The 25006-nt window shown below is 32.8% G+C and overlaps 1 protein-coding gene across 7 annotated transcripts in view; it reads left to right on the plus strand.

Moving 5' to 3' along the window:
* Positions 1-25006, plus strand: part of DENND4A (DENN domain containing 4A) — a 114031-nt gene that overhangs the window by 28555 nt on the left and 60470 nt on the right. For all 7 annotated transcript variants that reach the window (XM_081291200.1, XM_081291199.1, XM_081291196.1 and 4 more), the window contains exons 2-10: positions 4881-5212; positions 7795-8044; positions 10642-10711; positions 14165-14334; positions 15261-15502; positions 18185-18251; positions 20255-20313; positions 22611-22755; positions 23006-23181. In XM_081291200.1, the coding sequence (XP_081147326.1) occupies positions 4902-5212; positions 7795-8044; positions 10642-10711; positions 14165-14334; positions 15261-15502; positions 18185-18251; positions 20255-20313; positions 22611-22755; positions 23006-23181 (1490 nt within the window). In that variant the 5' untranslated portion in view covers positions 4881-4901. The remainder of the gene's footprint in view (positions 1-4880; positions 5213-7794; positions 8045-10641; positions 10712-14164; positions 14335-15260; positions 15503-18184; positions 18252-20254; positions 20314-22610; positions 22756-23005; positions 23182-25006) is intronic.

The following is a 25006-nucleotide window of genomic DNA, read 5'->3' on the forward strand; positions in this document are numbered from 1 at the left end:
AGGGCCTTGATAATGGTGGTTATAGTTACAGACTCAAATCTAGCTGATCTGTGTCAGTAACCATAGTATTTAATTGAGGTTTAAAAAAATGATTCTGAATTGTAGGGAAAAAAGATACTACATCTAATATAATATACTTGAGGAAGTATACTTTCACTTAATAAATATTTTTATAAATAATTAAACATAAGTAAATATGTAAAATAGTAAACATTCACTTAATAAATATTTTAAAACACTTACCTGTAGTATTTTGGGTACTCTCTGGGAATGGAATAGTGGGATAGTGGTTACAGTGTATATTTGTATTTGATGCTGTGCTGTGTAGTTTTTAAGTATAGATGTGATGATTATAGCAATTTTTTTGAAGTTTTATAACTTTATTTGACAATCAACAATTAGTTCTTAACCACATTGACTATAGATTTTTGAACATGGTAACAGGAACATAGGTTACTTAAGTATAGGGGTTACTTGGTGAATCTTCATACTCATTATGTTTTCCTGATGCACGTGAATTACAATATAGACATTCCTTATTCCTTTATCTCAAACAGCTTTGATGAACATAGTGTCAGTGTGCACTTCTGGAATCCCATCTCCTTTACGGCAAATTTCCAGATCTGGAAGCCCACTTTGTGGATGTGCTTGTGAATGTTGATGGTGCATTCTTGGGTCTCTGCCTCATTGACGGCAGAACAGTCTTTCATCTTCTTGCCACCCTTATTTGTGGGAGCCATTCTGTTGGGCTCAAGTTGGAAAGGACCAATTATAATAATTTGGAAAATGCTTATAAAATAAAATTCAATATTTATATTCTCTGTAGCTGTATGAGGATTAGAAGGATGTTTTCTGTTCTTAAATATTTAGAAACATGGTAAAATACAAATCTGATTTGTTATTGTGAATGAAATTATTGATAGTCCTTTTTCTTGGGTGCTTTGTACAATTCATAAAGCTGAAACGAAAATCCATTTGAAGTTTTTTGAAAAATATGAACATATCAACTAGAAAGAGGAAATAGTATGTAATCAATGAGGAAAATAGCAAAGCTATATTCAAAAGATAATAGATTAAATTACCTTGCTTGGATGAAAAATTAAGGTTTAGAAACAATGAGAATGGAGAGACTAGTTTAGTTTTGATAAGATGAGCTGGAATAACTAGGAAATTATGTAAATAGGCAGAAAAAATTTTCCAGTTTATTTAAGCAAACTGAAGGTTATGTGGGGGGAGCATTAAACTAGTTCATTGTGTTATCTGCCTTTTTCATATATAAATGAGTTTGTGATTATTTAGCAGGTCCCATCTGGAAGGGTTTTACTTGTTTTGGCATTGCAGTAGTAGTTAGTAATTTAATAAAACTTTTTATATGCAGAATTTCTTGTTTTTTAATTTTTAAAATGTTTCCTTTGAATTTTCACTCTTGCCTTTTCTTGTCCTTAGAATTAACCTAGGTAGCAAATGCTTTACTATTTTGTCCTAATGAAATAAGAAATAAAAAAAGAATCTCAGGGGCTGGGATTGTGGCTCAGTGGTAGAGCACTTGCCTTGGATGTATGAGGCACTGAATTCGGTTCTCAGCACCGCATATAAATAAATGAATAAAATAAAGGTCCGTCAACAACTAAAAAAATTTAAAAAGAAAAAAAGAATTTCAGAGGTAGAAAGGGAGTAAAACAAACCAGTCTTCATTAGTTACTGAATGAGTAAGAGCTTCTTGTAGTGACTTTCCAGGTTAGTTCTCTTATACCTGTTCTGTTTTCAAAGAAAATAAATGTCATTTAAAGTGAAATACTAGCTAAGTAGGTGTCTGAAATTTAAGACTCCTGTGAACATTTTATCTTATGAATATCTTGTCTATATCTATCTTATGAATATCTATATCTATCTTATCTATATCTGTCTTATGGATATCTATGTCTTATGAATATCTTATTTATAGCATGTCAAACAGTTTTGAAACTATCATTGATTAATGATGTGTTATTGTAACTTTAGCTTGAGTTAAGTTATTTCAGGGTTTTATATTACTGTTATTATTTAGAGAACTGTTGGATCAAATGCAACAGTTTTTTTTGATCCCCAATTTCCAAAAATGAATTTAAATTTACCTCCTAATTGGGTAGAAATTTTTGCTCTGATGATAATATTAAAAAGTCTAGGTTTTCATGTGTGATTTGGACTGCTTTCCCCAAATGCTCTATTTTTTTTCTTATATTTACTGATAAAGAACAAAACCTTGTTCTCTTTTATTCATTATTTACTATATTCAATTGTGAATGAAATCAAATTATTAAAACTTGTAAACCAGGGAGATCTAATGGAAAGCAATTTTTATATCCGTTTCTCACAAATGTTTGTTTATCAGTATAATAGCTGTTTATTTCCAAAGCTAAGGTAATAATTTTCCAGAAAAGCTTATAAATATCTATGCTTTTGTGGTGGTATTATTTCCATTTTCTTTCCCCTTTTCCTGCACAGCAACACATAAAACTATTATATGGCATAGTGATTTTATTCTTTACTTTAAATAACATGAAGTTAGAATCTAGGAAAAAAGGAACATATTTTAATTTATTTGTTATAATGAAAGTGCTATACCAAAGTAATTTCTAAAACCACTATCTATCAAGGACTTACAATTTAAAATTCACAGACACTTAGAAGCACATAAACTCAGAGGCAATGTAATTTGTGATCTAATAATTTCACTTAAATGAATTTATCCTATAAAGTAATGAGTTGTGGCAAGAAGTTTATGTTCAAGGTTATTTACTTATAGCATTTAAAAATATTAGAAAAATATATGGAAGTTATAAATGATCAGCAATAAATAAAGTTAGATCAGTAATGTTTAGCCATAAAATAAAATATCATACAGCCATTAAAATTTGTTTTTAAAGGCTAATGAAGTGGATTTAAAAAGTTAGGTAAAATCTAAAAAAAGTAGTTTTGTGGGTTTTTTTTTTTTTTTACTACTTTTTAAAAATAAATTGGTTGTTAACTGGTTAAAACTGCTGTTTGGTAGAGCACATATTTTATGCAGTCACCTGAAAGTAATGAGGTGGCATTTAACAGTCTCCTCAGGAGAACAGATTATTACATCCATCTTAATGTTGGTCTAAGAGGAGTATCTGAAAAGTTTAGCACTTGTGTGTAAAGGAATTGTTGCATGGGAGCCATCTTAATAACATCTTAATAAAATAAGTGGGAACATTTAATCCTTATTTAGGCTCATTTTCTAAGAAAATAGAGAATTTACAGAGTATCTTTAAACAGTGAATGAATACACATTATAAGAAATGTGGTGGAATTTTGGAAACTCATGATATTAGTAATATAGAAAATAAAATGAGCTTGGGATAGTGATGAAAATGGTTGTAATTATGAACAAGTAAGCATATATTACACAAAAGAATTTCTTTGCCCTAAGCTTTTTATTGTCCATAGGAAAGATTATTTACTTTCTTCTTAATTTTTTTATTTTTTAGTTGGACACAATATCTTTATTTATTTTTATGTGGTGCTGAGGATTGAACCCAGGGCCTCACATGTGCTAGGCAAGCGCTCTGCCGCTGAGCCACAACCCCAGCCCCCAGTTATTTACTTCAAACTAGCATTTTCTAAGGCTTGTTGTAAGGGTTTTTCTTGTTGTTAGGGAGTCAGACAGGATTGATTGCTCAAATAGACTACAGAAATTCTGGGTTAAGCCAGGTTAATCAGCTACCTTATCAGACTGCTGAGCTTTGTTATTCTCTTACCCCTATTCCCTGCCACATAGCAAATATTCCAAAGAGGTGTAAAGTATATATACCTAATTTATTTGTCGTTGGAATCCTTTCTTTTCATTTGTAGGAACTAAGTATAACTTCTGAAACACGGGCTGGGAAATTCTGTTTCAAATAACATTTTTCCAATAATAGAGGTATATGAATAATGACAGTATTGTTTACTGTATTCTCCTAGTTTAAAAAATAAGGTTAAATGATAATTGACAGTTGGAGAAGATTTTATTATTAAAGTGTTTACAAATATGGTAAATTTTGCTTTGTGTATTTTCCTTTGAATTTATTATGTGCATGTATTAACAGTTATAATCTCTTCCCTACATTTATTATTTGAAATTCTTCTGTTTGCTGAGACTCATTCATGGTGGATTTTTCCTTGTGTGTTTTTAGAATAGGGGCTGAAATTATAGAAAACTTGTGTTGAGTGGACCTAGAATGATTTTGCATTTGCTTTGCTTTCCCAGGGATATCAATAGCTTGAGAACACTTTTATTCTTAATTTCTCAGATGGAGCTTCCTTGGGCCTGAAGATGGCCTAAATTCAACCCAGCCCAGGGTCTGATTGAAACAAACTATTATCTTCCTGTGCTAGTGGTTATTTATTTGTTTTTTGTTTTTGTTTGTTTGGTACTGGGGATTGAACCCAGAGGTGCTTAACCACTGAGCCACATCCTCAGCCCTTTTTTGTATTTTATTTAGAGACAGGGTCTTACTGAGTTGCTTAGGGCTGAACTAAGTTGCTGAGCCTGGCTGGCCTTGAGTTTGTGATCCTCCTGCCTCAGCCTCCTGAGTTTCTGGGTTTATAGGAATGAATCATCATGCCCAGCTAAAATTAGAAATTAATGCATTATTTTTATAATAAACAAAATGCTGATGATAATCATTCTTACAAAAATGTATGCTCTTTACTTATAAAGGTTAAATATATAATACTAGTATGAATATTGGAGAGATACTACTGCTCTTTTTTTTGTGTGTGATGCTTGGAGCTACTACTCTTTTAATAGTTTTGTTGTTCTTATTTGTACACCAACCACTTATCTTTACTTGGCTTATTATAGTACCATACCACTCTGATTTTTCTTTTAGATGTACTTTCTGTAATGGAAGATGATTGAAGACAAGGGACCTCGGGTTGCTGACTACTTTGTTGTAGCAGGACTAACTGATGTTTCAAAACCTCTTGAAGAAGAAATTCACTTCAATGATGCCTGTCATAAAGTAGCTAAACCAAAAGAACCTATCACAGATGTTTCAGTTATTATTAAATCTCTTGGGGAAGAAGTACCACGGGATTATGTGTGCATTGACGTTACTCCAACCGGACTGTCAGCGGATCTCAATAATGGGAGTCTTGTGGGTCCCCAGATTTACCTTTGTTATAGAAGAGGAAGAGATAAACCTCCACTTACAGACCTGGGGTAAGTAGTTTTTAAAAATGAATTATAGTTATTGATCCAAATAATATACTTGTAGGTTTTAAAGTTAATGATTCATTTAGTTCATTAATAGAGATATGGTAGCTGTGTACTCCCCTCCATCCCTCTCTGCCTGTCTCTAATATTTTTAGATGGACATAATACCTTAAGCATGTTATAATGATTTTAGATGGATGCTTAACTATGTGTCAAACAAGAATCTTGAGGTAGATTAGAGCCTTACTTAGGGTACTGTATTGAACTTTTTATTTGTATGTAACAACTTAAATACAATTGCATAGCATAAAATTCACCCATTTGAAGTATACCATTCAGTGGGTTTTTAATATATTCACAGAGTTACACAACCACTACCACAATATATTTTAGACATTTCTATCATGCCCAAAAGAAATCCTGTACTTGTAGTAGTTGCTACCCAGTTCACCTAACCGCTCAGCCCTAGGCAATCACATTTTACATTCGGTTTTTATGGATTTTTCTATTTGGAATGTTTCATGCAAATGGAAAAATACTATATGTAGTCTTTAATGACTGGTTTCTTTCACTTATCATGATGGTTTCAATGTTCATCCATGTTGTAGTATGTGTCCACACATTATTCCTTCATATGGCTGGATAGTATTCTATCATATGGCTCATACGTTATTTATACATTCATCCGTTGATGGATATTTGGGATATTTGCACTTTTTGGCTATATGAATAATGCTGCTGAATAATCATGTTTAAGTTTTTATGTAGACACATGTTTTCATTTTTGTGAAAAAAACCCTAGGAGTAGAATTGCTAGGGTCTTGTGGTAATCCTGAATTTAACTTTTTGAGGAACTGCCAGAATGTTCCAAAGCATCTCCACCATTATGCATTCCCACAAGTGGTGTATGAGGGTTTCAGTTTCTCTATATCCCAGCTAATATTTCATATCCTAGATAATATTTCATATTTGCCTTTAAATTATAGCTGCCCTAATGGGTGTGAGATGATAAATCATTGCAGTCTTGATTTGCATTCATCTGATGGCTAATGATGTTGAGTATCTTCTCATGTGCTTACTCCGCAGATTTGTGTGTCCTTGGAGAAATATCTGTTCAAATTCTTTGCCCATTTTTTTTTGAGAGAGAGAGAGAGTGAGAATTTTTTAGTATTTATTTTTCAGTTTTCGGCGGACACAACATCTTTAATTTATTTTATGTGGTGCTGAGGATCGAACCCACAGCGCCCCGCGCATGCCAGGCGAGCACGTTACCGCTTGAGCCACATCCCCAGCCCCTCTGTGCCCATTTTTTAATTGGGATGTCTTTTTTTGTTGAGCTGTACTAGTTCTTTATGTATTTTAGGTACAATCCCTTATTAGTTATATGGTTTGTTAATATTTTCTTCTATTCTGTGGCTTATCTTTTCACTTCTTTTATAATATCCTTTGAAGCTAAAATGTTTGATTTTATACTTAAGTGGTATAAGACTCAGAGAAGTTTAAGTATTGACTAAAATAAAACAGCTAATAAGAGCTGGCAGGAACTTGAATTCATTTATATCTTCTCTGTTATTAGGTTTCTCTTTTTCTTTTGGTTAAAAAAAAAAAAAGAAAAAGAAGACCAAAAAGAAGAAAACCAAGCACTTAAGCTAACATTAAGGTTAACACAGTTGTGATTGAACATCAAATATAACTCTGAATTTTCAGTAAAATATTGTTGAGAGCTAGGATAAAAAGGGAAATTATAATTATTTAGGAAGGCATAATTTTATTAGAAAAAATAATGTGACCAATTCTTGGCATTAAATTTGTTTATATAATGGCATTTCCAGGAATTTTTATTGATTTTGAAGATGTTGCCTGTTATAACCATTTTTATATCAAAATCAGAGACATATTTAAAGTAGTAGAGCTTTAAACTTTTTTTTTAACCAATGTAAAGGACTTCGTTCTGAAGTTAGTGAATTCTGTGAGGAAATAACCTAATCTGTAAGTATGAAGTTTTCTTGGTGTTCCCAAGTGCTTTAAGAATTTGGAAGACTTAAAAAAATAATGCTTGGCCTGTTCTTTATTAAAAGCTTATGATTTTACCCCACAGAGTAAAGAAGAAAAAAGCTGTCTTTTACCCTGCCTTTTTTTCCTTCTTTTCTGGGTGCTAGGGATTGACTCCAGGGATTTGGGCTTGCCAGGCAAGTGCTCTACCACTACTATCTTCAGCCCTTTCACACAGACTCTTATTAAAGATATATTTGAAGTTATTTTTCTTTTTCTTGGAGAAATTAAACTCTTAGAGAAATTAAAAATATATCACTCTTAAAGATGAGGGATATATTGGAGATAAAAATGTGCAAGAAGGTTCTATACTGTCTGGGCATGTAACCTTTTGTAAAATTTTAACTTTGGGCAAAATATACATTGGTTTTTCTAAAGAAGATGCTTGGTTTTAATAAACAATCTAATTGTCTAATTTAATACATCTAATACAGTGTGCCACACTTCTACATTTTAGAATTAATTTATAATGCCTGAGAATATAACTTTTCAAATTTAAGGGTGCTTTGTTGTGTATTTATATATTTATTTTTTAGGGTTTTATATGACTGGAAAGAAAGATTGAAACAGGGTTGTGAAATTATTCAAAGTACTCCTTATGGGCATCCTGCAAATATTAGTGGCAGTACCTCATCACAAAGGATTTATGTCACTTATCGAAGAGCCTCTGAAAATGTGACTCAGAATACATTGGCTGTCACAGACATATGTATTATTATACCCAGTAAAGGAGAAAGTCCACCACACACATTCTGCAAAGTCGACAAGAATCTCAATAATAGTATGGTAAGTGATTCTTTTGCACTGGTAAAGTTAGCCACTGGAGGGAAAAAAGCATAATTCTAAATGAATCTTTTCTTGAAAAAAACATAGCATAATCACAGACTTGAAAAATATGTTTTTGAAGATGTTGGCTATTTCATTTTGAGAAAGTATTTTAGTTGTATTTTCAAAAGAAGCTATGCAAAACCCTTTTTTAAAAAAATATTTAAAAACCTAGCCAGCCGTGGTAGCACATGCCTGTAATCCCAGCAGCTCAGGAGGCTGAGGCAGGAGGATCATGAGTTCAAAGCCAGCCTCAGCAACTTAGCAAGGCCCTAAGAAACTCAGTGAGACCCTGTCTCTAAAACAAAACAAACAAACAAAAAAAAAACAAAAAAAAAAACAAAACAAAAAAAAAAAAAACAAAAAAAGGCTGGGGATGAACCTCAGTGTTTTAAGTGCCTCTAAGTTCAATCCTCAGTACCAACTCCCCCCTCCCCCAAAAGCCATAACTATTCCTTTTTAACTGCAAAAGCAATATGCTGTCTCTAACTACCCCCACTCCCAACTTGTGTGCTGGGTTCCATACCATACACAGCTTTGAGATCATGGCTTCAGCAACTCTCCCTAATTTTTTTTGAATCATCAGATTTTCCCTATCAAAATTTATTTCCTACAGAATCCAAAGTAGTATACTGCAAGATATCTTTACAAAATTTTTTGGTCCCATATTTTCCTCCTTCTGTTGCTCCTTCCATTGTTCTTAATAATAAAACTTTTCAAAAGAGTTGAGTACATTTTGTCCCATTCCTCACTTTGACTCTGTTTATTTTGTCTCTATCATTCCATCAAGATTTCTTGTTGAGTCCAATTATCAGTTTCCTGTCTCAATTTTTTAGAAAGTTTTGATATAGGTGATCTTTTTTTTTTTTCAGGAAACCATGGCAGGAAGGCAGGATGTATTCTCTCTCATGTACTAGCTTGTTTTTCTTTTTTTTTTTTCTAATATTTATTTTTAGTTAAAGGTGGACACAATATCTTTGTTTTATTTTTATGTGGTGCTGAAGATCAAACCTGGTGCCTCACGCATGCGAGGCAAGCGTTCTCCCTCTGAGCCACAACCCCAGCCCTACCTTGTTTTTCTTACTATATCACCCATCATTACTTTTCTGCCTTTGCAGATGCCTTTCTGTCTCCCAAACTCCTGTGTATTGGAGTGCCCCCTGGGTTCAATCCTCACTCCATTTATCTTCACCATCTAAACTCATTCCCTTGATGATCTGATTATTTAAATACAGGCTATGTGTGGATGCCATCTATGTTTATGTGTCTAACCTGGATTCCTCTCATTTATTATTTCTTTTTAGGTATCTTATTTAATAGAATATCTCAAATTTCACATTATCAATATTGGACTCCTACTGTGTCTTTCCAAATCTGCTGAACTCCATAGCCTTCAAATAGAAATTCTACTTTTCTAGTTACTCAGACTAATAATCAGACTAGTTATCCTTAGAATAATCCTAACCTTTCTTAGAATTCTACTACTCATTCTGTTCTTCTGTAAACTCTATTGACTAATTTTAAAACGTATCTTGAACTTTACCACTTCTCACCCACTTCATTGCCACAAGCCTAGTCCAGGCCCTAATAAACAACCCTTTAAAAATGTAAAAATCACTCTTACGTCACTACACTTTATATACATGTATTAAAATATCACATTATACCTTATAAATATGTACAATTATTATATGTTATTTTTAAAATACCTCACTCTTAGCTCAGGTGTGTAAAAAGAGGCCTAGCCAGATGTGGTGGTGCATACCTGCAATCCCAGTGACTCAGGAGGCTGAGACAGGTGGATTGCAAAATCAAAGCCAGCCTCAGACACTTAGCTGAAACCCTCTCTCAAAATAAATAAATAAATAAATAAATAAATAAATAAATAAGCAAGCAAGCAGTGGGGCTATAGCTCAGTGGCAGTGGGCTTGCATAGCATGTGTGAGGTGCTGGATTTCATCCTCAGCACCACATAAAAAATAAACAAATAAAGGCTGGCTGTCCATCTACAACTATAAAATAAATAAATAAATAAAAAGGGGTGGGGATTGGTTCAATCACTGGTACCAAAAAAAAAGGTCCAATTTGGAATGGATTCAGAAAATGATGAGAAATAAGAAAATGGATATAGCAAATTACAACTCTTTGAGTTTTGGCATAAAAGATTTCAGAAAAATTCTTGTAATATCTGGAAGGGGTATGGAGTCAAATGGAAGGTATGCAGATGAATAGATACTTCTTAATTTATCATTTCTGCCCAAGGCTTGGACTTAGAATAACTATCTGAATTGTTATGGCTTAGTTTTGTATCAAAAGGTCAACTTTTCCTCACATTATTGGAATAATAACAAGAACAACAGTTTAATTTTACTTCCAAAAGAAAACTGGGCAATGATGCCAATAAAACACAGAATAACAAACTGAAAATACCTAGCAGAGAAAAATCTGTTACTACATTTTAGATAATATATACTATAGTATCTGGAGATGCTATATTTTGTCTAGTTACTGTCTTTTAAAATTAAATATTATTTCTCTCTTTCTCTCTCTTAACTCAGTGGGGATCTGCAGTGTACTTATGTTATAAGAAATCAGTGGCAAAGACTAACACTATATCTTACAAAGCTGGTAAGTACATTTTTCAGGACATATTTTATATATATGTGCATTGTGGAGTAAGCTAAGGTTAAAAAAAGAAACAAAGCCTGTTTATGATATGTTAGTATCAGTACTGGGACTCTAACCCGTATCTTGTTGATTCTTAGTTTTGTCTTATCCATATGTTTTTAGATGCTGTCTGGAAGATTAATATGAAAAAAATGTTTTTTTTAAGCCTCACATTTAAATAATAAGCAGGTGTCAGTTCTCTGGTAACTCTTCTCTTTAACTTCATACTTTGTAGGAAGTAGGGAAAAGCTAATGTAAAGAGTCAAAAAATATATGGAAAAAATGTTCAATATTTCTAGCAATTAGGGAAATGCAAATTAAACTACATTGATGGGCTGGGTCTGTATCTCAGTGGCAGAGCGCTTGCCTAGCATGTATAGGCACTAGGTTTGATCCTTAGCACTACATAAAAATAAACAAATAAAATAAAGGCATTCTGTCCATTTACAACTACAAATTTTTTTTTAAGTTACATTGAGATTTCATCTCACTCCAGTCAAAATGGCAATTACCAAGAATACAAATAACTGTGTTGGTGAGGATGTGGGGAAAAAGGTATACTCATACATTATTGGTAGGACTGCAAATTAGTGTAGCCACTTTGGAAAGCAGTATGGAGATTCCTCAAAAAACTAGAAATGGAACTGTCTTACTACCCAGCTATCGTATGCCTTGGTATATATCCAAAAGATTTAAAATCAGCATAGGGGCTGGGATTGTGGCTCAGTGGTAGAGCGCTCACCTAGCACAGGCGGGACCCGGGTTCGATCCTCACCACCACATAAAAATAAAGGCATTGTGTTGTGTCCATGTTGTGTCCATGTCCACCTAAAAAATAAATATTAAAAAAAATAAATTCAGCTTAGTACAGTGATGCAGACACATCAATGTTTATAGCAGCGCAATTCATAATAGCCAAGCTGTGGAACCAAACTAAATAACCTTCAACAGATGAATAGATAAAGAAAATGTGATTATGTCTGTGTGTGTGTGTGTGTGTGTGTGTGTGTGTGTGTGTATGTGTATGGAGAGAAAGAGGGAGGGAGAGTATAGCATTTGCTGGGAAATGGATGGAACTGGAGATTATCATTCCAGGTGAAATAAGCCAGTCCCCAAAAGTCAAAGGTTGAATGTTTTCTCTGATACACAGAAGCTAAAATATAATAAGGGGGTGGGGGATGAAAAATAGAATAGAAGAGCGGTATAGACAAAGAGTATTAAAGGGAAGGGATAGGACTAGAATTGTGGCTCAGTGGTAGAATGCTTGTCTGGGTTCAATTCTCAGCACCACATGTAAATAAATAAATATCCATCAACATCTAAAAAACCACATTTTAAAAAAAGGGGAGGAGGGAGAAGAGATAAGAACAGTGGGATGAATCTGACCTAATTTTCCTGTGTACATGTATGAATATACTGCAGTGAATCACCATCATGTACAATCCACACAACACTAATGTAAGAAAAAACTATAAGTAAATAGCAAAAATATCAATAGGATAGAGGAAAGGGAACAGTGAGAGGGAAGAGGGGAGGGAAATGGGAAGTACTGGGAACTGAATCAAAACAACTTAATGTTCCATGCTTTTATAATCTTGTCAAAATGAATCCTTATCTTATATATAACTAAAATAAATCAATAAATAGAAAAAGAATAAATTACTAAAATGTAAAAATAAGAAAATAGGGGAAAGCTATATATTTTTCTTTATCTTTTAAAATATTTACAATAAATTTAGTCAAATTCAGTAGTTTATATGTAATTATATTTCACAAAAATGAAAAATATTGTAAACTAATTTGTAGGTTTATGATACACTGTTGAAGTATTTAATTTCTTTTTTTTCTTAGGTGTAGATGGACACAATACCTTTATTTTGTTTTATTTATTTTTATTTTTATGTGGTGCCTCACATGTGTTAGGCAAGCGCTCTATGCCTGAGCTACAGTCCCAGCCTGAAATGTTCAATTTCCAGAGACCTCAAAATACCAAACATACAGATCTTAATTATAAGATTGCAGATTCAGCCTTTTAAAATTAGAGTCCTGCACTCTTAATTTTCTATTCTCCCTAGTGGTAGAACTAACTACTCTTATTCCCAGTTTATCATTTTGTTTTGTGGCCACATCTAGTGATGATTTCCTTTTGTCTTTAAGAGCTTCAGAGATGGCAACCTGTTTTCTGTTTCTTGTCCCACAAAATATAATATAAGGCCCTGCTCCTAGAATTTGTTCAATAGAAGATGCATGGGCCATTTTTAAGACTAGTCTACCTAATGCAAAATCATAGGCTACTTAAAGCTCAAACTTTTTATAATAGCTGGGATTATTTAGAAGCTGAGTTTGAGTTAACATTATTTTGATGATGTCATAAATAGATAACTGCTATTTTTTTGAGAATTTTTTTGCATTTGTGCTAGAAAGTACATATACTTCTATGAGATGTATATTTTAATGTATAAAAAGTCCCACGAGGGAAAGTTATTGAGAACTGGTGGAATGAATATATGCAAATAACCATATTGAAAATTTCAAAAAATATGCTTTATGGTTTGTGGCCATAAACTGAATTTTTAGGAGTGTATATGTGTGTTTCTACAGGATTGTCCTTTTTGTTAGCCTTAACCTAACCTGCTGGGTTTCTGTTCTCGTGAATAAAAGGCTCAGGGGTCACTCCAGTTAAACTGGGCTAATTGGGCTACACGAAATAACCACACAAGAGACACAAATACCTTTTTCTTTGGGGTCCCTGTGACGGTTCCTCTGACCTTAAGGGTCCACAGGGAGAGAGAGAGAGCTGAGCGAGAGCATGCGCTGACCCCTTTTATTGAGGAGAAGCTATTCAAATGAGGCAAGGGGTCAGGTTTCAGGGGGCTGAGTCTATCTTCATGATGTCCACTGTCAGCAGGTTGACTGACACCTGGGTAGGCCACACCCAAGAGCACAGTAAGAGAAGGGGACACACACAAGGCACTTCTATGGAAGATTCTATCCTAAACAGGGCAAGGGGTTATATTACAAAGGAACAGGTGAGTATAGCTTCACCCATGGGGCTGTAGCAAGACACACCCATGCACCAGACACTGACCATCAAACCCAAGAAGGGTGGGGAAAGCTCTGCCACATTTCTGCGACTGAGCACCTCAGCACCCAGCCGGGGAGTGACTTAGTCACATGTAAGGTTGGTCTCCCACACTAACCTTTGTAGATAAAGCTTGATAAATATTAAGCATTTAGTCAATTTTAATAGTTTTAATGTTCGAGAATTAAAATCTACATGAATCCTGCTGAAGCATTCAGTTATTTGATGAACATATGTACAATGTGAAATAATAAAACAAATTTATTATCGTTCAGATTATGAGCACCTAAATTCAAGAGATGATGACCTAATATTTATCATTATTTTCATAGGTCTAATTTGTAGATACCCTCAAGAAGATTACGAATCATTTTCACTACCAGAATCTGTTCCCCTTTTTTGTTTACCAATGGGTGCAACTATTGAATGTTGGCCATCAAATAGCAAATACCCTCTCCCTGTGTTTTCTACATTTGTGTTAACTGGAGCCTCAGCTGAAAAGGTACTTTGTATTTTAATAAAAGTGTTTGCAGATTTCTTGTACATTTTCAAATCTTAAATTTTATATATTGCAAGGAATAACAGAAAAAGGAATGGGTTAAATAGAATCCATTATACATATACTTCTTCCAATTGGTTAAAACAACTGTATCCAGAGAAATAAGAATTAATTTTTACTCTGTCATCTTTCCAAATGCTTTTTTTTGTGAATATCAAATGATGATCCTTCATTGGTTCATTTTCTGTGATAAAGAAGCTTTGAAAGTAATGCAAAAGACATTGTTGAATATATAACATGATTTAGAATCATAGCTTTTCCCCTATCCCATGCCAAGGATCAAACTCAGGGCCTTGTGCATATGAAGCAAGCACTCCACCACTGATATACATCCCTTGCCCTAGAATCATAGACTCATAGTTGGAAGGGAGACCTTGAAGTCAAATTTGGAATTTATATTTTCTTATTTAAAATTTTCTATTAAATAATTGCAACCATTTTCTTGCAGAGAATATTGTTATAATAACTTTCACTCTTTTTAAAATTTTTTTAATTTTTAGTTATAGATGACATATATACTTTATTTTATTTATTTTTTTTAATGTGCTGAGGATCGAACCCAGTGCTTCACCTGCATGAGGCAAGTGCTCTGCCACGGAGCCACAACCCCAGCCCATAACTTTCACTCTTTATTTTAAAAGTATAATTTAATTAAAACACCTTTTTTTCAATAAAAGAATATGTAAGAATATTACTATATAGTTCTCAAGTACACTAAGAAAGCAAGGGTGTTATCTTTTCATCACTGTGTACCTAGTCCCTGACACCTGGCCTGGCTTATGGCAAACACCTGCTAAATATTTAACAGATGATGTGATTTGAATAAATGATACAAAATATATGTATTAAATATGTTACTTGTTTTGCAGGTTTATGGTGCTGCTATTCAGTTTTATGAACCATACTCCGAGGAGAATCTCACAGAAAAACAGAGACTTCTTTTGGGTTTAGCACCCCTGGCAGATGGGAAATCAGATAATTCTAAAACAATTCACACTAACAAATGCATCTGCCTTCTTTCTCACTGGCCTTTTTTTGATGCATTCAGGAAGTTTCTGACTTTTCTTTATCGTTATTCAATCTCTGGACCTCATGTCCTTCCAATTGAGAAGTAAGTTAGAAGTTTCTTGGTTCAAAATTTGGCAGACCTTTCTATTATGTGGTATTTTTGTACTAATTATTGAGTAATTTTTATTTCTTGAGAGTTATTTGGGGAAAATGATCATTTTATTTCTCTCAGGTAATATTTAATTGTCATACTTTTAAAGGGTTTTTAAAATAATTTTATTTAACAATGAAATAAATGTTTTGAGATGAATTGTTTGAAATGAATATTTTGAGCCTCTTTAAAAAGGCTTTTATAGGGGCTGAGGATATAGCTTAGTTGGTAGAGTGCTTGCATTGCATGCAGAAGGCCCTGGGTTTGATACCCCGGCACCAAAACACCAACCAAACAAGAAAAAATGCTTTTTATAAAACTTAAAGATCCTAATCTGGAGGAATTTTAGAATTTTTTGTTGAGGTGGTAGTGGTACTAGGGATTGAGCCCATGGCCTCACGCATGTTAGGTAAGCACTATAACACTGAGCTATGTCTCTAGCCAATATTAGAACTTTTAAATCTAAATTTGTTCTCAGATATAATTTAGGTTTATTATGAGCCTTTAAGAATATTCCTTACTCTAGGCATGGTAGTGCATGCTTGTAATCCCAGTAATTTGGGAGGCTGAGGCAGGAGGATTTCAAGTTCAGGGTCAATTTAACAAAACCCTTTCTGAAAAAAATTTTAAAAATACTAAAAAGGACTGGGAATGTAGTTTGGGATAAAGTACCCTCTCTAGTACCAAAACAAAAGTTTTGCGATATTATACAATTGGTCATTTGGAAAATACTATTTCGCTGAGTCAAGCACATCTTCATAATGTAGACACGTTTATCATCAATATAAAAAAACATGTTTGTTAATATTACCATCTATCTCATCAGAAGAAATTTTGATTATCAGGAAGCTGTCAGGTTCATGATGGTGAAATTCTTATTTTTCACTTGAATTTAATTATTAGCAGCAAGTACTATCAATTATTTTTCTTGTAGCCACAAGCTCACTTTGTTCATTTTTATAGAGAAAATATCTGCTGACTATGCAACACTGGGTAGTTTTTATTTGTCAGTCATCTTTCTGGCTTTCCATGGGTTGGAAGTCAACTAAATCACTCAAACTTGCTATATAAACTTGTGTTTTCCAAACTCAAAACAATTACCGTACTTCTGTTTACAATGGAAGTGCTTTATGCATATGTTCCCTTTTACCACACAGAGTAATTTTTTATTGTGTATGGCAGAGTTGAGATTTAATAAGATTAATTTTACTGCTCAAAGATATTCTTTTTAAACATTTTTTAGTTGTACATGGACACAATACCTTATTTTGTTATTAATAAACAAAATAAGGTATTGTGTCCATGTGGTGCTGAGGATTGAACCCAGGACCTCACACATTCTAAACAAGTTCTCTACCACTGAGCCACAACCCCCAGCCCTTCAAAAATATTCTTAAGTGAAATTCATTGTTCTTTTTTATATTAGCATATAGTATTAAAGAATATAATAATTGCTACTGCAGTTTGGTTGGTGTCACTGCCTTGATTCTCAGGTGCCAGCAGTTTTATTCACAATGCTTTTGTATCATCAGTGCAGTTGTTAATCCAGTGAAAAAGGAAAATGATGTCTTAGTATTATTGTAAAAATAGTTTTGATCTCATAGATTCTCCCTGAATGAATCTTGGAAATCTTTAAGGATTTTGGATCACAATGTTCATTTCTGTTATTCTTACTACTTCAGTATTTGGAGAAGATTTATGTCCTGTGATGGTTGTTCCCACTGTCACTTTTTTTTTTCCTTTAGGTTGTGAGTACTTTAATGGTAGAGACTGATAGCTTTATGTATTTGTTTACATTTCCTGTCATGTCTGGTGTTTTGTTTGTTTTTATAGTGCTGGGGATTGAATGCAGGGCTTTATGTTTGCTAGACCAGTGTTCTACCACTGAGCTACATCCCAGCCCCTGCTAGTATCTTGTATATGTAGTAAAAAGTTAAGACATATCTGTAAAATTAATAAAATTTATTTCAGTTTTCTCTATCCATTTGAAATGATCTCACTTCTGAAAACAACCTAATTTTGAAATAGTATTTAAAGGAAAAATAAAAAAACATCTTATTTCTAAAACAAAATTTTTTTATACTGTAATTGCCATTTTTCTCTGATAGTGTTCAAAGCAAAACCAATTGATCTAATTTTTTATCTGTTTTATTCTGGGAAAAAACTTACGAAGTCAGTAATAGTATTTTAAACTTGTTTGATAGAAAATTTAGTGTTCATCATTGAGAAGCATTGGAACTTTCGTTTTTCTGGAGCACCTTAAATGGTTGTATCACTTCCAAAATATGAAAAATTGACTAAAAAATATATTATAAATGTAAGAAATTGGTTCTTTATAATAGTCACATCATTGACACATAGAGGTAAAAGTTAAAATGTCTTTTGAGACATTGATAAATATTGTTGAATATGAACAGCTATTAATGTGAAAAGTTATTGGATTTAGGCAGAAGTAGTTTCAATGAGGAACATAATTTTTGAAGATTGTTCATTTCTTTTTATAATATTAGGGATTTTAGATTTATAGGGACATAGGGATTTGACTCACCTTTGACTTGTTATGACATATTAACGTTTATGGCATATAGTTTTCACTTTGGAATCAATTGAGTTTTTTGTTTGTTTGTTTTTAAGGCATATTTCTCATTTTATGCATAAAGTTCCTTTTCCATCTCCTCAGAGGCCACGGATTTTAGTTCAGGTAAGATTTCCTTAATATGAGTGTCATGTGAATTTATTAGTGACTCTATCAAAATATAACATAAAAATGATTTTATTTATTTATTTTAAAATGTTTTTTACATGACAGTGGAATCATAATGGATTCATATTACACATATAGAGCACAATTTTTCATATCTCTGGTTGTATATAAATTCGTGTCTTCATACATGTACTTTGGATAATGATGTCCATCACATTCCACAATCATTTCTAACCCTCTGTCCCCTCCCTTCCCCTCACACCCCTCTCCCCTGAGTTGATCTATTTCTCCCATGTTCCCCCTGCCTACCCCACTGTGAATCAGTCTCCTTATATCAGAAAACATTTGGCATTTGTTTTGTTTTTTTTTTTGATTGGCTAACTTCCCTTTGCATTATCTTCTCCAACTCCATCCATTTACCCGCAAATGCCATGATTTTATTCTCTTTTATTGCTGAGTAATATTCCATTGTGTATATATGCCACATTTTTTTAAATTTATTCATCTACTGAAGGGCATCTAGGTTGGTTCCACGGTTTAGCTATTGTGAATTGTGCTGCTGTTGATGTGGCTGTTTTTAAGTCCTTTGGGTATAAAAATAATTTTAAGTGGAGAAATAATTGAGATCTAAAGAAAACCAGATACTATTTCATGTTGAAGTTTGAATCCTTCATATTTTATTAACTCACTCCCAGGCATCTAATGTTTTTCCCTTACAGAAAGGATTAAAAAGTTTAAAAAGTAGGTAGAAAGTAGACATTTTGAACATACAAGAAGGGATTTTCCCCTTAAAATTTGTTCTAAGTATTTGAGGGTTTGTGCCTTTGGCAATCATTTTGTAAGTTAGTGTTAGTATTAGAATGGATATATGGAAATGTTATACGTTTGCATATACTGTAGGAAGTGTAGGAAGGAATGCCCATATCTTTGGTGTGATGGGGAAGTTTTAAATGATTATGAATTATTTTCCCCATCTCTTTCCCAGTTGAATGTATCTTTTCTCTTTTGTTTATGCCTTTGTGTGTGTGTGTGTGTGTGTGTGTGTGTGTGTGTGGTGCTGGGGATTGAACCCAGGGCCTCATACATTCGAGGCAAGCACTCTACCAACTGAGCTGTATCCCCAGCCCTATGCCTCTTTTTGTTTGTGCTCATGATAATGTAAGTTGTCTGATTATTTAATAATTTATGGTGTGATTTATATAAAGAAAATATTTTCAGGTATTATCACTATGTATGTTTTACTGTGTACCACAGCCCTTAATCTGGTATCATTTAATATTAGAAACCATTTGTCAAATAGATATTTATAAAATTGTAGAAATATGCATAAATTTGAAAATGCAGATAAAATTAGTTGCATTATTGTATTGATACAGATAAGATGTCTAGGAAAATATCATTTTGATGACCCTTAAAATCAGTCTGAATATCTACATGTCATTTCTTGTCTTACTTGTAGGTATTTAGTGACAGGGTATATATAGCACACAGAAGATTTGTTTTATAGCGGAAGCTGGCAAAATTTTCCTGTTAAGGACCTTATACTAAACATTTTAGTCTGTGTAGGCTATTCAATTTCTGTTGAAACTGCTCAGCTCTGCTTTTAGAGCACAAAATTAGCTAGATAATATGTAAAGAATAAGCTCAGCTTTATTCCAGGAAGAATTGTTTACAAACAGCCTATGAAATTGTTCTGTATAGCACTTTGCTGACCCACATTTTTATGGTATTAAGTGAATAATTTAGTCTTGTAATGCAAATTTATTAAAATTACATTAGTTGAGTCAGAAGAAGAGAGTTAGGATTCAGAGTAAGAAGTTCTCGGAAGGGGTCAGAGGTCAGGACTACTTTTTAGGATCTTAATGAGTGATATTAACTATTTTTAGACTGGTAAACCTGGAAACTTCATGGACAACATCATTAATTTATATGTTTTTATCAGAAAATATTGTTTTGAAGCTCACCTTCCTATTTTAAATAAATTATTTTAAATCTTCCAGTTATCACCACATGATAATCTGATTCTCAGTCAGCCTGTTTCTTCTCCTCTTCCACTAAGGCAAGTGAACTTTCATTTCTGTTTATCGTTCTCTAAATCTAGTGTGAGCTCAAGTAATGTTCATAAGTATTCTCTTTCTAGCTAAAGTTCAAAATGTTAATGGAAATACTTCTCATTTAACTGTTTCCTAACTAAGTTCCTTTTACTTAATATTTGAATTATAGTTTTTGATAAAGAAAAACTTTTACAATAGTATTTAGTGCTTTGTGTCTTTATTGTCATCGAACACTTACTGTTGTATTTATGCAGCTTATAAAACGATTTTTAGCTTCAGTTATCCTCTGAAGAACATTCAAATGCAATTTTAAAATTAACCCAAATAAAAATTGTTATAATTCTTAAATAGTAGATTGGAAAAATGTGTTTCAGCATTGTGAAAGTTCAGAGAAATTATAGTGTTTTCTCTGCAGTATCTTGAAGTTTAATTAGCTGGGTAATTTTATTGTAGGAAATAGTTAGAATATAATTAAGCTATTATGTAGCACATACCTAAGGGAGACTAGCTGCCATCTTTGATGTTAATTTTGTAAGAATTGCAGATTATTTCATCACCAGCACTTAGCCAGAGTGACCGTGTGTTTTTTAGAACTTTGAGCTGGAAATAAACTAGAAATATTGATGATTGTAAATCAAAGGACTTCATTTAGGTAACAGCTTTATTGAGATAACATTCATATACCATACATTTGCTCAATTAAAAAATTTAGTGATTATATTGATGAAGTTCTATAGCTATCACTATAATAAATTTTAGAGAACTTTCATCACTCTAAAAAGAAACTGTACACTTCAGCAGTTAACCTTCTTTACTCCTGCCATCATTACACACACACACACACACACACACACATATATATACCCCCTATCTAGTCCTGGGCAAGCAGGCATCGACTTTCTTTTACAGTAGATTTGCCTATTTTGAACATTTCATAAAAACAGAATTATATGTAGCCTTTTTGTTTATTTCTGGCTTCTTTCACTTTGCATGTTTCCAAGGTTCACCCACGATGCAGCATGTTTTATTACTTTATTCTCTTTTGTTGCCAACTAATACTCTTGTATGCATATACAATATTTTATCGGTTCATCAGTTGGGAGGTTTTCACATTTTTGGCTGCTATGTATGATGCTTCTATAAATATATGCAAGTTTTTGTGGATATATATTTTTATTTCTCCAAGAAAATTTTATTAGTTTTGCTTTGTTATAAGAGAATTAATCCAATGAAACCAGTTGTTTCACATTATATAGGCACACTACTGTTTGACTTACTGAGTTATTTGCTTTTTTAAACCAGTATTTTGTTTGAATGTCTAAGTTTATTGTTGTGATTATTAATTTGTTTTATATATGTGTGACTCATCACTTTATAGCTCTTGATTTCCTTTTGCTGTTATCATTACAATAGTAGGATGATATATTCATAAATCCACATTTTAATATATTTACCTTAAGAGAGGTGGACCTATAAATCATAGCTTTTCTGATGATTGCAGTGATAAATGTGCCATGTTACAAAGACTTCCGCTAAAATATTTACTTTAAATCAAAACATCCCTTTTATTAACTGAATATATATTAATTGTAGATGGACACAATACTTTTATTTTGTTTGCTTGTTTCTTATGTGGTGCCGGCGATCGAACCTAGTGCCTCACACATGCAAGGCAAGTGCTCTACCACTGAGCCATAACCTCGGCCCCTAATTGAATTCTTTATTTGGATACTATCTACTAAGCAGATAGTTTTACCTAAAATTAAGCAGATAACTTTTCATTTTTCATATTCAATAGAATGCAGAAAGAGTGAATGATTTTGAAACCTCTTAAAACTGCATTGTTCATACAATAATTAGGGCGGGGAGAATAGAAGTTCAGTGGATTAGACAAAGGAGAATGAAAGAAAGGGAGGGCAGATGGGGATAGGAAAGACAGTAAAATGAATAGAACATAACTTTCCTATGTTCATATATGAATATATGATTAGTGAAACTCCACATTTTGTTCAACTACAAGAATGGGATCCTATGTTATACTTCATGTATATATAGTATGTCAAAATATAATCTACTGTCATGTATATCTAGAAAGAATGAATTTTTTTAAAAAGAAAAAAACTGTATTGTTTTCAAAGTGTGTTTGTAAAGCTGGGTTTTCCCTCTGTAAGAGCAGCAATCACATTTAAAGTTAAAAGACATAATACAAATTATACCTTAATCTCAAATTTTCCTTCATTATTTCAGATAATAAGACATTTGGATAATTTTTTTTATTATACATTTTTGTTTGGATTGACAGTGGTGGCAAATTTTCAACACTACTTCAGAATCTAGGTCCTGAAAACGCTGTGTCACTACTGGTGTTTGCAGTAACTGAACATAAGATTCTCATCCATTCCTTAAGACCTTCTGTGCTTACTAGTGTAACAGAAGCATTAGTGTCTGTGAGTATCAGTTTCTTATTGACAATCAACTTAGTTGAAACTTAATTTATTAGTATAATTTAAAACTATTTTAATGCTTAACTAAATTTCAGAGAGTAATGAATTTATGTATTTAGTTATAATTATTTAATTTGTTGTCAAGCATTAGACTTTAGGTAATAACATTTGAAAGATAGTTTTTTATGTGTGCTGATAAATTATGCTTCAGCGTCAAAAAGCTAAATATTCCTCTACCCTTTGTTTATCCAAGATGATTTTCCCTTTCCACTGGCCATGCCCATATGTTCCTCTCTGCCCACTGGCTTTAGCAGATGTCTTGAGTGCACCATGTCCATTCATAGTAGGGATTGATTCAAGATACTTTGATCTGTATGATCCTCCACCAGATGTCAGTTGTGTTGACCTAGATACCAACACCATTTCTCAGTAAGTACATTTTAGTGCTTCTACACCTAGTAATTTACAACTACAAAATATATGTATATAATTGTATATTTTATGATTGCTAAGTAGGATTCTTTTGGGATATATTATTTTCTTTGTATTTGGGGTAATTACCATCTTTGAATTGGCTGCAATAGATTTAGGGTATTAGGAAGGTTTTATTGGAAAGAAAATATACATTTAATCCTCAGGCTTTAAATATTTAAGGAACATTATAGTTTTATTCTTGCTTAGAAATTTAGCAGAAGGGCAATTGAGATTAGAAATTGAAAAAGTTTTATTTTCTTCAAATGAGAATGGGTAAAACCACAAAATGAATTAAAACAGTATTTCTAATCTTATAAAATACTATCAGAATAATAATACAAAACAATGTAATAGTTTAGAGTTTTAAAATAATTTTTAGTTTATATGTAATTTCATTACCTCTACACTGTAGGAATATAAGGATTTTATAAACTTCCCTCTCTTTTTATTGGAATAATATTTAAATTGTGACTGTTGGATTGTATTTGTATAGCTTTTTATTGTTTCTTTGTATCCCACATTTAATTGTACTTAAGGTATTCAGGGAAGAGAATATTGATATAACATTGCAACTACAAAATATGCTTAAAATAACTATGAGTTAGTCTTTCAGCTAAGCCCAAAAGCTGGTATAGATTTTGCACTTAAATGAGTAGATATGAATTAGGTTTTTTTCTTATTTATTTATTTATTTATTTTGTTAGCCCATTTCATTTTCTGGACTTGAACTCAGGGCCATGTGTGATTAGCGTGTGCTCTACTACCGAGCTGTACTCCCAGCCCCATCCATTTTTTAAATAAGAACTTTTCATCTTAAAGTCTTTTGATTTATTTCCAAAATTTCCTTTCCAACCCCCCAGTACTATGGATAGAACCCAGGTGTGCTCTACCACTAAGCTACATTTCCAGTACTTTTTTCCTTTTTCATTTTGAGACAGGACCTTACTAAGTTGCTAAGGCTGGCGTCAAACTTTTGATCCTTCTACCTCAGCCTCTCTGAGTTGCTGGAATTACAGGCTTGTGCTTTCATACCCAGCATAAGTTGCATATATAGCCTGTTATTCCATTTCATTCTCTGCACTTTATGAAGTAGTTTTTATTCCTCTGACCAGATGAGTAAATCAGAGTTTATATTTTTAAGCATGTAGTTTATTCAGTCAGAACTCTATTTTGAAACTTGGCTGACTTCAAAACTTATATTTCTGCCACTATTTTTTTGGTAACGATATATGTAATAGTAATCTTATAAGTGGAAGTCACTGAATAGAAATATAGAAGGCTATCATACATAAAATCTCAAATATTAGAGAAAATACTCCTCCCCAGTCATGTTTTAGAGTAATAGTATCAAGGGCAGGAGAAGGGAGTTATATGAGTAAATAATAATAATTAGATATAATCAGGTGATATGAAGGTACTTCGCATTTGCTAGTAACTGAATAAAATGGCAAACCAAATATATTCCTTTCTCTTACATTGCTCATAATCCAGTCTAGTGAGATAGGCATGTATGCCTCGAATGCTAACATACAGTGGGAGTGCTGTTTTGCAGTTTCATCAAGACAACAATGTTAGGAGTGTTTCCTGCATTGAGTTCTTAGTGTCACAAGATTCCATACTCTGAAGGACATTATAAATGTAATAATAGCTTCACAGTAGGACATCTGCCATTTATCCTTGCTGTATTTTTATCTTTATCCCCATTTGTGGAAAGATAGGGTAAATTTCAAAATCATCATTCTCTGTCAGCTTAAACTTTCCCATTCACTCTTTTTTTGTA

This window comes from Spermophilus citellus (assembly GCF_964194105.1).
Source record: "Spermophilus citellus genome assembly, chromosome: 4".
In the NCBI taxonomy this organism is placed as follows: domain Eukaryota; kingdom Metazoa; phylum Chordata; class Mammalia; order Rodentia; family Sciuridae; genus Spermophilus; species Spermophilus citellus.